General features: G+C 53.6%; 1 protein-coding gene across 1 annotated transcript in view; it reads left to right on the top strand.

Moving 5' to 3' along the window:
* The window catches only part of Man1c1 (mannosidase alpha class 1C member 1), a 142,247-nt gene that overhangs the window by 99,890 nt on the left and 29,606 nt on the right, over positions 1-12,751 (top strand). Inside the window, exon 3 of the mRNA XM_052177711.1 lies at positions 11,297-11,412. Coding sequence (XP_052033671.1) covers positions 11,297-11,412 — 116 coding nt within the window. The remainder of the gene's footprint in view (positions 1-11,296; positions 11,413-12,751) is intronic.

Here is a 12,751-nt window from a genome sequence, read left to right as displayed (position 1 = left end):
TGTCAGAATCTAGAATGCTCTGGAAACCAAGAAAGACAAACCCCAGGCCTCTCTCCCTTCCTCTTCTCTCAGTGATGCTGGCGTGACCTGGTCCAGCCGCTGTCTGTGTTTGCCTCTCGGTCCTCTCTGCGGGGTCACTCGTGACTCAGAGCCTGCTGTGGGGCCAGCATCCTCTTGGGTCTTTGATGGTTCTGAAGATAATAAGAGGGCAAGACCTCTGCCTTCCCGGATCCCACATGTCAGGGAAGTAGAGTCTCCTACGAGCTCGGTGGGTCAGATAATGAGACCCAGAACAATGCTCAGGGGTCAGGGTGGGGGTGGGGGTGGGGGTGGACATCAGACCTGAAGGCAGCTACATGGTGTTCATGCAGAAAGGAAGCCATGCCAGCTGGCCCTGTACTGTGTGTGATGAGTGTCCCCAGCCCTCCAGGGAGACAAGTTCCTCACACACAGACAATGCCCGCCAAGGGATGGGACTGCCACCCCAGGTAGGCCTTAACACCAGGCTGCAGAGAAGCACCCTTGACCGCCTGCACCAGGGACCCCCCTGCACAGCAGTGATATGGAGGAGGCCACCGCTGGGGCAAGCCCCGCCCTCCATTCCCTGCACTGAGACTTCTAGCTGACTCTAAGTCGCTGTCTCTCATCTGTAGCCAGTCTCTGTGACAAGTTGTCAGGAAGCTGGTGGATGTGCTGTCAAGGCTCAGGGTTACCCCTTAGGGGTGGAGTATTTGCCAGTGTGAGTAAGGGCCTGAGTTCTGTCCCCAGCACCACAGCCAGGAGTGGCAGCAGTGCCCAGAAGGAAGTGGCGGCAGGCTCCAGGCCAGATCCCATAGCCCTCATTCTGTGGACTCTCCAGCCCCCAGGGCAGCTTGACAGGTGGAGGTACCACTGCTCCTTTTATACAGACGGTGAAACTGAGGCAGCACATGAACACTAGCGTCAAGCTGACTTGGTGTCTCCGGAGTCCTGCCCATTCTCTGTGGCTGGAAGGGCTCCCCCAGGGACTGAGTTCTGTACCAGTCCCTCCCCCTCCCCGGCTACTTCTGCGGGTATCTTGGGGTTAAATGGGGCCTCTCTGATTACGGTCCAATAAGTATTCATCTGGTTATCAGATCCACACATCTGTGCTGCTTGGCTCTGGCCCACGGAGTAAGAGAGAATGCATAGTAATCAATACATAGCCCTGTGTGGTCACAGTGAGTGCCAGACAGGGTCTGTGACTGCCCTGGAAAGGGGAGACCCTGCCATTACAGGCAGATGGAGGCTCTCCTAGCACGCTAGAGAGGCAGCTGGCTAACCACACCTAGACCTGCAGGAGAGTGAGAGGCCTTAAAGCTTAAGTTCTTCCACACACACACACACACACACACACACACACACACACGAATGCATACACTTACACACAACCCCAAGTGACCATTGGGCACCCAGACTCAGATCATAGCTCTGCTGAAGGTCTCATCTGGGTCCACTCCAGCCAACTCTTTATACAGCAGCCCATCAGATCTGGTCCTAAGCTAGCTAGCCCCTTCCCTTAGCCCCCATGGCCCTGTGCAGCCTGGGTCTCACCCCCTCTCCAGTGGCTGCTTTCGCTCTTTCTCTGTGCCCTCTATTGCATCGAGAACTCAGTCACTTTGTGAAGAACCTTGAACCACAAACTTGCTAGGATTTACCATCTTGCAGCGGAGGCAGAGACTGCGCCTTCTTCCCACCACGCCTTGCCCTCTCCCCCTCCGTGTCCCCTAAGCGTTTAACAAATGGACACAGCGCTTCCTAACTGAAGCATCCCAAGATGCCTATAACCCTATGCATGCGGTCTCAGAAGACACTGCTAGTAGAAAGGGAAGCTGGTTGAAGAGGGGACTCTACAGATCTTAGGAGCTTGTCACCCATGCTGGGGTGGAACTTCTATATGATACAGCTATTTTGGAGGCCACCACTCCAGTAAGTATGGACCATTCGCTACTGGTTCACCACGCCAGGTCGAGTGTTTTACTTTGGTTGTCGCTGGCACCCTACCTGGGCTCGGGCAGTGTGTTCATATTTACCCAGGAGTCACTTACAGGAGCCTATGCTCAGCCTCGGCCCCTCTCTTCCCATGGAACTCCTGTGCCAGGCCCCAGCACCCCGAGAGTAGAGTTGGGCTGCATGGCTGAATCTTGAGCAAGTGACTTAATCCGATAAGCCCTGATCCTCATCTGTGAGATGGTGGCATTATGAGAGCTGTCACGAGGCTTCAGAGAGCTGAAGTGAGGCGCTGCAGTGCCTGGCACGAAGGGAGCACTGGGGGGCCAGTTCTGATGAGGTCTTGCTGGGTATGGGCGTTTATCAGGTTTAACGTTCCACCAGCATTCGTTTCCTGGGGTGTCAGCCCCGAGCCAGGATCTGCGGGCATCACGCAGCCAGCCTCCCCCACTGTCATCCTGTTACAGAGGCAGAGGGGCAACAGAGAAGGAGGGGGCCAGGTTCATCCATTGACCAGGACCCACGCCTGAGATAACTAACTCACCCACTCCCATGATAACAGCATCCCGAACAGAGCATAGATAAGCTGTAAACAGAGCCCCCAGAGTCTCCTTATCTCCTAGGTCCCACCTGCAACACTGTTGCGTTGGAATTTATGTTCCTAGGGTGTAGGAGGCACCTGGGAACCCTAGCCAAAGGCACCCCAGGCACAGAGACCTGTGCTCATGGGTCAAACCCAGGATTCTGCTGGCAGTCTGTGGTTGGGACAGACCATCACTTGCAGAGTGTGTAACAGCACCATGCCGGGGCTACAAGGCCTCGACTGCATCTTTGCTTGATGCATCAGGAGTTTGGTCCTGGAGAACAGAAGGAATGGGGCCTTTAAATAGGCCGATGGCGTGGGTAGAGCCAACTAAGCGGGTGTTGTGTTTCTCAGCTTTTAGCGAGCATTCTGGACTCCAGGAATAGTTCCTAATAACGTTTTCCCTCCCAGAATCTCCAAGAAGCTTTTGCCTGGAAACAGCCTCTGAGTGCAACTCGAGTGACCCAGGAAACAGCATCATAAACATTCCAGGAAAGAAGGAAGAGAAAAAAGAAAAACCAAAAAAAACCCCCTCAGACCACATAGGAATAGAAAGTCTACTGTGTGGGTGGTATGCACCTGTAACAGCACACGGGAAGCCAAGGCAGGAGGGCCATGAGCTTGAGGCCAGCCTGGGCTACCTAGGGAAGGAGACAGAAGCTTTCTGTGCAGCTGAACTTCATCCTACAAGACCGTTGTTTTTGGCAGTGTATGGTGTGCTTTGCGGGCGGGGGTGGGGATGGGCAGGTACCACTTTACCCGGTCGGTCTCCCTAGAAACTCATGTGGTAGAACTTCCCAGGTGCCTTTGCTGCTCCTGAATTTAATGCTCGCAGCAGTTGCTGGATGAGGCTCTCAGATCTGACAGGTCAGGAATTCTCAGAAGGCACAGCATGGATGGTCCTTTGTTGCACCTTGTGGCAGGCTCAGCTGGGTAGGTTGGAGGCGGAGGCTTTCCATTCACACGGCTGGAGTTCATGCCAGCTGTTGGCCAGACCTCTGATGGGACCGTCAGCCGGGATAAACGTACACGGAGTCCCAGTGGCTGTCTTGGGCTCCCTGACAATATGGCGGCTGTCCCTCACAGAGGCAGGAAGGACAGCTGCCAGTCAGTTTCTTAAGGCTGTCCTAGACACCAACAGATCCTTGTATTCTTTATTCTGTGGGTCCAGGTCATTACCTGTCCCACCCAGGTGTTGGGGTAAAGCCATGGAAGGAGTGTCAACATCCCAGGAAGCCTTGTGCCCACAGGCCAGCAGTGCCCTTGGCCCCATCTGTAAAACTCCAGCCTGCCACACACCACCACCCTGCTCTCAGTGTCAGCCGAGAAAAGACGTCCATGTTGTTTCACTGCAGATCAAGAGAAGTCTCTGCGGATTGTATCATTAAATTAAACACAGCCATTAGTGTGCGGCTCTGGGGAGACTCGGTAATAGGCGAGGCCTTGGGTCATTTTTTTTTTCCTTCTAAATGTTCTTCCCGGAGCTGGAGTTGGCCAGCCTGACCCATTTCTCTCTGTTAATACAACATCACATAAAAGACATCATTATTAAACGGCAGAGTCGGTGGGGACACAGACCAGGCAAGTGGCTCTATGGAGTGGCCCTGGCCCTGAGGATAGGGAGGTGTTGGGGCCCAGGGTTCTCCCCACTCTCAACAGGAAGCTCTGTGTGAGGTGAGGCAGTGCCTGTGGAGAGGCCAGAGGGTGACCTTGAGTGTTGATCCTCTCTTTGGTGTCATCCAGCTTGGTTTTTGAGGCATAGTCTGTCGTTGGCCTGGAGTTCCTTGGTTAGGTTAGACTGACTCTCCACTGAGCCCCAGGCATCCTTCTGTTTGGCATTATTCCAGAAGAATGGCTGGGGGTGGGGTGGGGGGTAGGGAGGTGTGTGCGTTGCGTGTGCATATTCATGTGCATGCGTGGTGCGTGCGTGCATGCGTGCATGTGTGTGTGTGCGTGTGTGTGTGTGTTTAGACAAGGTCTCACTCTGTAGCGCTGGCTACTCTGGGACTCACTATGTAGATTAGGCTGGCCTTGAACTCATAGAGAGCAGCCTGCCTCTGCTTCCCAAGTGCTGGGACTAAAGTAGTATGCCACCACTCCTAGCAAGAATAAGGGCTAACCCTAACGGCTGCTCTCCCCAGCACAGGGGCTGGAAAAGCATACCAACCGGCTTCTTCATTATTACGTTTGTTTGTTTTTGTTTGTTTGTTTGCTTGTTTGGTATGTGTATGCTTGGAGGTGAACTTTCTGGAATGGGGGTCCTTGTGCCAAAGGTACCAGGGATTTCTTCTCAGAGAACACGGCTGAAGGTGCGATCTCACGCACACAAGGCAATGGGAGTCAGAGAGGTGCCGAGGGCCTTCGTGGTGGACCCCAGAGGTGTGTGGGGAGGCCCCAGGAATGGACATGGGGTCTTTGAGCAGACCTCTGGCCTTTCGGGTTGCTTGGAGACAGGACTTCAGGGTTCAGTGTGAGAGGGACAGGGACAGACAGAGGAACCTTCTTTAACTTTTGACCATCCGCCAGAGGGAAAGATACAATGCACGGAAGGATAATGGCCCAGGGGAGTGTGGTGGGCATGCTCTGAGTGGGAACAGGTCCATGGGAGGACTCAGGGAAAGCTGTGTGGGAAGCTGGTTACTAACCCGCCATGATGTCAGGAGATTGTACCAATCAGTGATGGCAAGGGCGGGGGTGCGTTGACTATACCGGGAGGCCATGGCAGGGTCCCGGATTCAGGGAGACACACCACCAGATCCGGTTCTAGGAAGACAAGACATGAAAATGGATGCGAGGCTGGAAGCTGGTGCTTAGAGGTCAGGGGTCATGGTGGCCCACGCAGCAGATACTGGAGACCACCAGTCAGATGCAGGGGCTGGATGTCCAGGTATTGTATACACACCCACGTTGTCTTTCCTTCTATCCCCTGCAGCTAACAGTATCGTGGTACAGGACCTACAATCTCCCACGTGAGGTTTCTGGAGGCTTCATTTCGTGAACAAGTCAGAACAGTTAGATGACAGCATCTCTTCTCCTACAGGGAAGGACCACACTTCGTAACCCATCCCCACATCCTAGCCAGGCCGCAGTTTTAAGATGGACAAAGGGATTGGGGGGGGCAGCGGGGGAAGTAGCGGACTGGTTTACCAACACCATGTTCCTTTAGCAGGGGCAGATGAGTTGATGGCAGGGGTGGGTCATGCTCAGGGACCAGAGATGGCTCTCCGGTGCTCCATCCAAGGGTCCTCCCTTCATCCACAGATAACTTTGATGCTTGAAGCACACATGCTGCTGGGTCCTGGTGGGTCATGCTGGGGTTGGAGCCTGATCTCCTGCTTCCGGGGCTTCTGTTCTTTCTAGCATGTTCCACTGTTTCCTGCTCTGATTAGGTTATCATGGGTAAATGTAGAACTCAGAAATGGGGCTGGGGGCCCACTGTGGCTACAGCCCCAGGAAAGGTCCTGGCTGCTGTTTTGAGCCCTGTTGAACCTTTAGGTATATATGCATATGTCATGGCTTCTCTAGTGGCAACTCTATTCCCTGTGGAAACCGTCCCAGGTGGCACCTAAGGTTGGACAGGGCCTTCTCTGTCATCTAGCATGGGCTCTGGGGTAACCCTGAGCCTAAGAGGAAGGTCCTCAGTAAGTGCCCTGCTGGACCCCAGCCCAGCCAGGTGCAGGGAGAGGGGTGGGGCAGAGACCCACCAAGCTGTGGAGCCAGAGCCTCAAGCCAGAGCAGGCCCTGGCCAATAAACTCAGCCAGCTTCTCAGGTGTCCACATCAGATGTCTGGAGGTGTCATGCGGACAGACAGCTGGTCGTGAGGCATCCTGTTCACTCTCCCTGCTGGGCCCCTAGAGACAGAGGTCACTGAGGTGAACAGGTGGCCCGGGGCAGGATTCTGAAATCAGAGACTCTGCTGCAGCCCTGGAGGGAAAGACTCAACTTCCTGCGGTCCTGGCTTGTCGCTGAGTGCCAAAGGGGGTGAGCGCGGAGGTCCCTTTGCTCAGAGTTGAGAGGCCATGCTGGCAGAGGAAGCTTATCTCCCCTGGGCTGGCTTAGTCCTGGCTAGGGCCTCATCTGTGAGGTGAGTGACCCAGCAGGACCTCAGAGTCCCTCCAGGCCCTGGAAACAGGCAACAGGACCCCCAGTCACCAGGTCACCAGGTCCTCCAGCGTGGGGCCTGAACTCCAGACCTGCAGCCCAAATCTACGCATTTCCAGGGATAAAGTCCTTGCTGGAACCTCGCCTGCCCTGGCACCTTCTAGAAGGGAGGTGGCCAGGAAAGCAATGCCTGTCTGGCCTCGTGGTCATGGGAGGGGCTGACACGCCACATGCTCGCTTGTGTCAGGCCTAGTCCAAGCACCCACAGGCATGGCCAGCCCCCTCCCCTGTGGCCTGCCCTTAACTGCTGGCTCTGCCTTCACCCAACTCCACCCTCGCCCTCCTTCTCTCCATTTCGTTGACAGGCCGTGCCTGTATCACACCATGCCTGTCCGTGATTCAGTTCAGGGTTCAGCACAAGTGAGCAGTCAGGGGCACACAGGCAGAGAATTCCTGGATGCGGGGGTAGGAGGTACAGGGGGGCAGGGATGCGGGGGGGACGGGGGAGAAGCCAGTCTAGACCCAGTGTGCTCTGCAGAGGAGGGTCAAACCTGTGACTTCTGACCCCCTGACCCCATAGTAGGGACAGCCACTCTTCAGGGCGTCGTGCTGGGTCCTCTATGCCCCTCAGTTTCACCTGAGTGAATTCAGCCAGCCACAGGTGGAAAGTATTTGGGGGCAAAGTGTATATTGAAGTGTATACTTGATCTTCTTGTCTCTAGCTCCTAATACAGTATGACAGGGACTTCTCTGACTTATAACTGTCTGAGATGAAACAGAGCACACACAGGAGAATTGCCTAGGTCCTGTGCAAAAAAGTCCTATTTATATACAGGACTTGAATATCTACAAACTGGCACGTCAGAGGAGAGTCGGGGTGTCAGCCTCCCCAGAGGAATATATGGGCAAAACTCCTTTGGATCCTAAAAGATATTCCTGCCGGCCGTGACTGTAATTATAAGGTACTGATGAGAGTTAGCCTCCTCCTCCAGGAAGCTCTCCAGGTGGCACTAAGCTTGCCCTGCGACCCCCCTGTCCTCCCCATTCCAGGCTCTGACAGTGCTCTAGCAGCTGAGGCTTTCCCCAATCCTCTCCCGCCTCCCTCACAGTGAGGACGGTGGGTACAAGTGATCCCAGGACCAGCATCCGGGCAAGCAGGTAGCTCTCTGTGAACTCGCTGCCCTGGAATAAGAGGGAGCACGGCGACTTTTGGGTCGAGCATTTGTTTGCCTTCTTTGTTTAAACCGTTTTCCCCTTTTTCCGTCTTGATGGAAATAAATCTCCAGCGATAAAAATAACCCAGAAGAAGAAATGAACGTCACTTCTGCCCCAGCACCCAGAGATAAGCCCTGAGCCCCAGCTTGGAGTCTAGGGCCCCCTCTTCACTGTGCAGGAATACAGAGCTTCTGCTGTGTGGCCTTTGGAGCTCTGGTGGCTTTGTGCGTGAGAGGTGGCCCATGTCCTCATGTGTACATAGAGCCCAGAGGACATCCGGCTGCTGCTCTTCAGCCGCTGTCTTTTCTCTTTTCTTTTCTTTTCTTTTCTTTTCTTTTCTTTTCTTTTCTTTTCTTTTCTTTTCTTTTCTTTTCTTTTCTCTTCTCTTCTCTTCTCTTCTCTTCTCTTCTCTTCTCTTCTCTTCTCTTCTCTCTTCTCTTCTCTTCTCTTCTCTTCTCTTCTCTTCTCTTCTCTTCTCTTCTCTTCTTTTCTTTCTAACAGGGTTTCATGGGCCTGGGACTCACTGGGTGTGAGGCTGGTGGCCGCCTGTCTCTGTCTCAGCTGTCCCAGTGCTGGGGTAGCAGACATCGCCACCATGTCACTAACTGAGCTGCCCAGGACACCTGTTCTGGTTTTGCTCTTTAATGTCTTTTTTTCTGTTGTTTGAGAATTCCATACATGCCTATAGTGTTTGCTCAAAGTCATCCTCTTCCCTTCCCCCCCAGTTCTTCCTGTCTTCTCTACTTTTCCTTCCCAGCTGAGTTCGCTTAGCACTGTCTGTGTTTAGCTGGGAGTAGGAACTTCTGCGGCAGCATGTGTACTGTGCGAGGTGCTCTTCTGTTGCTGTGACAAAACAATACAACCAAACGTAAGATATGGAAGGAAGGGTTTATTTGAGGGTATAGTTCCACAGGGAATGTTCCACAGGAAATGTTCCACAGGGAGTGACCTAGGAGGCGTGGCAGCAGGAGGCCAGAACAGGAAGCTGAGAGATTGCATCTTAACCACATACAGAAAGTTGAGAATGAGAACCGGAAGTGGACCAAGTCTCTCAATCCTCAAAGCCTAACAATGGATGCCTTTCACCCACCAAGGCTGTGTGTACCTTCTAACGGTCCCATAAGCTCCCTCCATTAAAAAAACAAAAACAAAAACAAACAAACAAAAAAAAAACCCCACCACCAACACGGATGTTCAAACACAGAGCCTGTGGGGCCACATTTCTCATTTAAACAACAACATCAGGTAGCCTCTTAGGGGCAGCATCTCTGAAGAGAATGGACTCTCCTCCGCTGCCAGTAGCCATCAGTTGCCAGTAGTTCCTCAGCCAGGGGTGTGACTTCATGTTGGGACTTTTCTGGAGTGTTCCTGTGCAGTTCTCACGCGTGCTGCTCCAGCCACTGTGAACTCGTGTGTACAATGGCCCTGTCATGTCTGGCAAATTGTTTTGCTACAGACATCTGCTCTGTCTGGCTCTTACAGTGTTTCCAGCCCTTCTTCCCAAATGATCCCTGAGCCTTGGGTGAGGGGTATCGGTGTCTCATTTAGAGCTGAATGCACATGTGGTCAGTTGTGACTCTCTGTATTAATTGCCATCTCCTGTAAATAAGTGAATGAATGAATGAATGAATGAATGAGTGAGTGAGCAAGCGATGCTTGAGAGATGTGTGAATCTATGGATACAAAGATAAGTACTTAGGAGGTCGTTGGATGTGTCCACTTAGCACAGTACTAGCACTAGGTTTCCCTTAGGGCTTCTGGCCTGTCCAGCCACAGGTTGATGGCCCAGTGAGTAGTACCAGCTATGAGTCCAGCCTTATGGCACAGGATTCAAATCCAACCAGAAAGTGGTTGGTTACTCCCATAATGGTGATGCCACTATGACGCCACTGGGTCTCCACTGCCAGGCCAGTTGTTACTGTAGCCCGCCCACAGTGTTCAGAAGTGGGTAAGATCGGTGAGTCATCTCCTTCTCTGATAGCATGCACAGCACCATGAAAGCTACCCAGTAAGGAGGAAGCTCCCAAGTCAGGACCAGCTTGATCTCACCATATTCTATAACTCAAGGATGTGGGGTCTCCAGCAATGGGATCTTACCATCAAGTTCTCCAGGGTAGCCAAGAGCAATAGCCTATAATATTTGGGGGAGTTTAAAGGACCCCACTGACCTAACAACTTGAAATTAGGTAATCTATACCTGGCTTTTTATTTGATAGACAGTATCTGGCGTTAGAACTCATTATGTGGCTCAGGCTAGCCTTGGAACTCAATATGTAGCCCAGGTTGGCCTTGAGCTCCCAGCAACCCTCTTGCTACTGACTAAGTGCTTGAATTGTAGGCATGTACCACACACGCAGCCTGACTGGTTTGGTTTTGTTTTGTTCTAGTTTAACTAGATAACTCTAGTCCCAGAGTTATCTTCCAAACACATAAAGGTCTATCTGTGTCATCTCCATGGATGGATGTTCCTGTGGTGTCCCTATGCTATGTTCCAGCCTGTGTTGCAGGACACACACACACACACACACACACACACACCGGGTTCACAGTCCTATATGTCTGTCTCCCTGCATAAGCCGACGTGAGAGCCTGTATTTCTCACAGGATAAAGCAGAAGGAAGGTTGAGTGAGCCCCAGGACTGGTGGTGCCCTGGGTGCTCTGGGGGCCACATTGGTCAGGGCAGTGTCACCTGGAACTGAGCGAGTTGCTGACAGCAGAGTGACCATGGTCTGGGAATGGGCCAGCACGGCCTCCATCTCCCCTCCCCCAAGGAGACGGGATGGCGGGTCTATTCCCTCCTTCACTGGTGGTACTAGTGAATGCACAAATGAAGGGGTCTTAAGAAGAGAGAATCCCATTCTCTCTTCTTAGGGGGTTAAGGGAGTGTGGCACCGTGGTGTGGGGGAAGGGGGTGCCCAGGCGGGCCCATGTCCAAGCACCTCTTCCCCCTGAGGAACCACACACACACAGACATGGTATAGAATAGAGTTTATTCAGTATTCAGGGTAGAGGTTTGGAGTTAGTGGTATAGTGGAAGTAGAGACAGGCAGAGAGAGAGAGAGAGAGAGAGAGAGAGAGAGAGAGAGAAGAGAAGAAAGTAGTGGAGGCCGGCCATGACCATGTGGAGAGAGGGGGGAGGGGAGGAGAGTCCAAGGGGCAGAGAGGTGAGAGTAGGATGGAGGGGGGGGAGAGAGAGAGAGGAGGGGAAAGTAGCCCCTTTTATAATGGCCAGGTCTATGGGTAGGGCATACTTGGCTATTGCCAGGTAAGTGTGGGGTGGAGCTCAGACAGAATACCAACAAACTAGAGTCACCCTAGATGCTACTTTGAGGTTCTCCAGACATTTGAGGACCCTGGAGAAGGGTGACCTGTCTAACCAAGAATAAAAATGGCCCCGGGGTCACACATACGATTCTCTGTCCTACAGGCGGTCTCGGTGGGGCGACCATCATCGACTCTCTCGACACCCTCTACCTCATGGAGCTGAAAGAGGAGTTCCAGGAGGCCAAGGCCTGGGTGCAAGACAGCTTCCACCTGAACGTGGTGAGTCAGAGGCCGTGGGGAGGCCAGGACCAGCCTCCAGCTCCACAGGCAACAACAGACAGTTCCCTGGGACTATGCAACAGAGCAGCGGAGAGCCAGGGCTGCAGTCTATACCCTGATGAGTCTCCTCACCTCAGGGAAGACCAGGCTTGGAGTGGGGATGTCTCCATGCTGGTGTCCTGGGGTACAAGGGGACACAGCCAGGGCCACCCTCCCTCCCCACACATCTTGGGCCGGTTGCTCAGCAAGCAGTGGGAGGGGAAGAGGCTTTGTTAGTCAGAGCTGTGGAGGCCTGGGAGCTGAACTGGAGAGGGAAGGCTTTTCCACCTCCCTGACTCTTAGTCTCCTCACCCTGAGGCAGGGCTGATGACCCTGGCAGAGGGCTATGGAGAGTTTTTAATGGTGCCATGAAGTCATCAGGAAGGCTAAGTGGTCTCCTCATTGCCGTTATAAATACTAGAATCTCTTGAGGCCTTTATGGCTTCTGGCGTCTGTGAGGCCAGGGGTGGGGGTGGGGAGAGCCCTTTTTTCCTTCTCTGTGGATGAGAGAGGGGCAGAGGGGCATCTTCGGGACTCACGGAGCTCCCCCTGGACAGGCCCGGGGTAGGTTAGAGTGTCTTCAGGAAAAAGAAAGGTGGGGTCATGACCTCTTTGCACCTTAGCTTCTTCATCTAGAGAGTGGGGTGACGTCACGGAGCCCTAGGAGGTTGAAAGGAAGTGAGATTTGCACACTCTTTGCTAGTGGAAAAATCCCCCTAGATTAACAGTGGGTGCTGTGCATAGTGAAAGTTTGAGCCAGGCGGTAGTACGGTCCTGGAATCTCAGCTACTCTGAGGCCGAGGCAGCCAGAGCACAAGTCCAAGGCTAGCCTGGACAACTGGAGCTAGCCTGGGGCACAGGGGGTGGAAATAGGGGGCTGCATGAGACCCCGCCACAGCTTACCGTGCCACCCGTGAGAAGGCCTACCTGGGAGGTGGTGACACACTCACTTACTCTGTGCAGGAGGAATCCCAAGGGGGAGGGAGAAACCTATCTCAAGTTACGAAGCCATGTATGTGGCTAAAGTGGGGAATTTAGCCAGACCGTGCCCTTGGCATGATGCCTCCACACCTGCTACATACAGGGCACAGAGCAGGGCAGTCATGGAGAAGGGTGGTGTGGGTGGCCCAGAGGCTGATGGCTCTGACACAGACATCTGCCCACAGCCTCCTGCCCAGCCCTGCCCTGCCCTCTCACCCCAGGGAAGGGCGTCTCTCTTGTTCCTGCTAAGCCACCGGAGCTTCTCAGGACTGGAGAGAGGGCTTTGCTTCTCCTTGGGCTAAGCTTCTGCAGCCCGGCA

The sequence above is a fragment of the Apodemus sylvaticus genome, chromosome 3, assembly GCF_947179515.1.
Source record: "Apodemus sylvaticus chromosome 3, mApoSyl1.1, whole genome shotgun sequence".
In the NCBI taxonomy this organism is placed as follows: Eukaryota; Metazoa; Chordata; class Mammalia; order Rodentia; family Muridae; genus Apodemus; species Apodemus sylvaticus.
The sequence above is the reverse complement of the archived record's forward strand: the minus strand, read 5'-3'. Positions and strand labels throughout refer to the sequence as shown.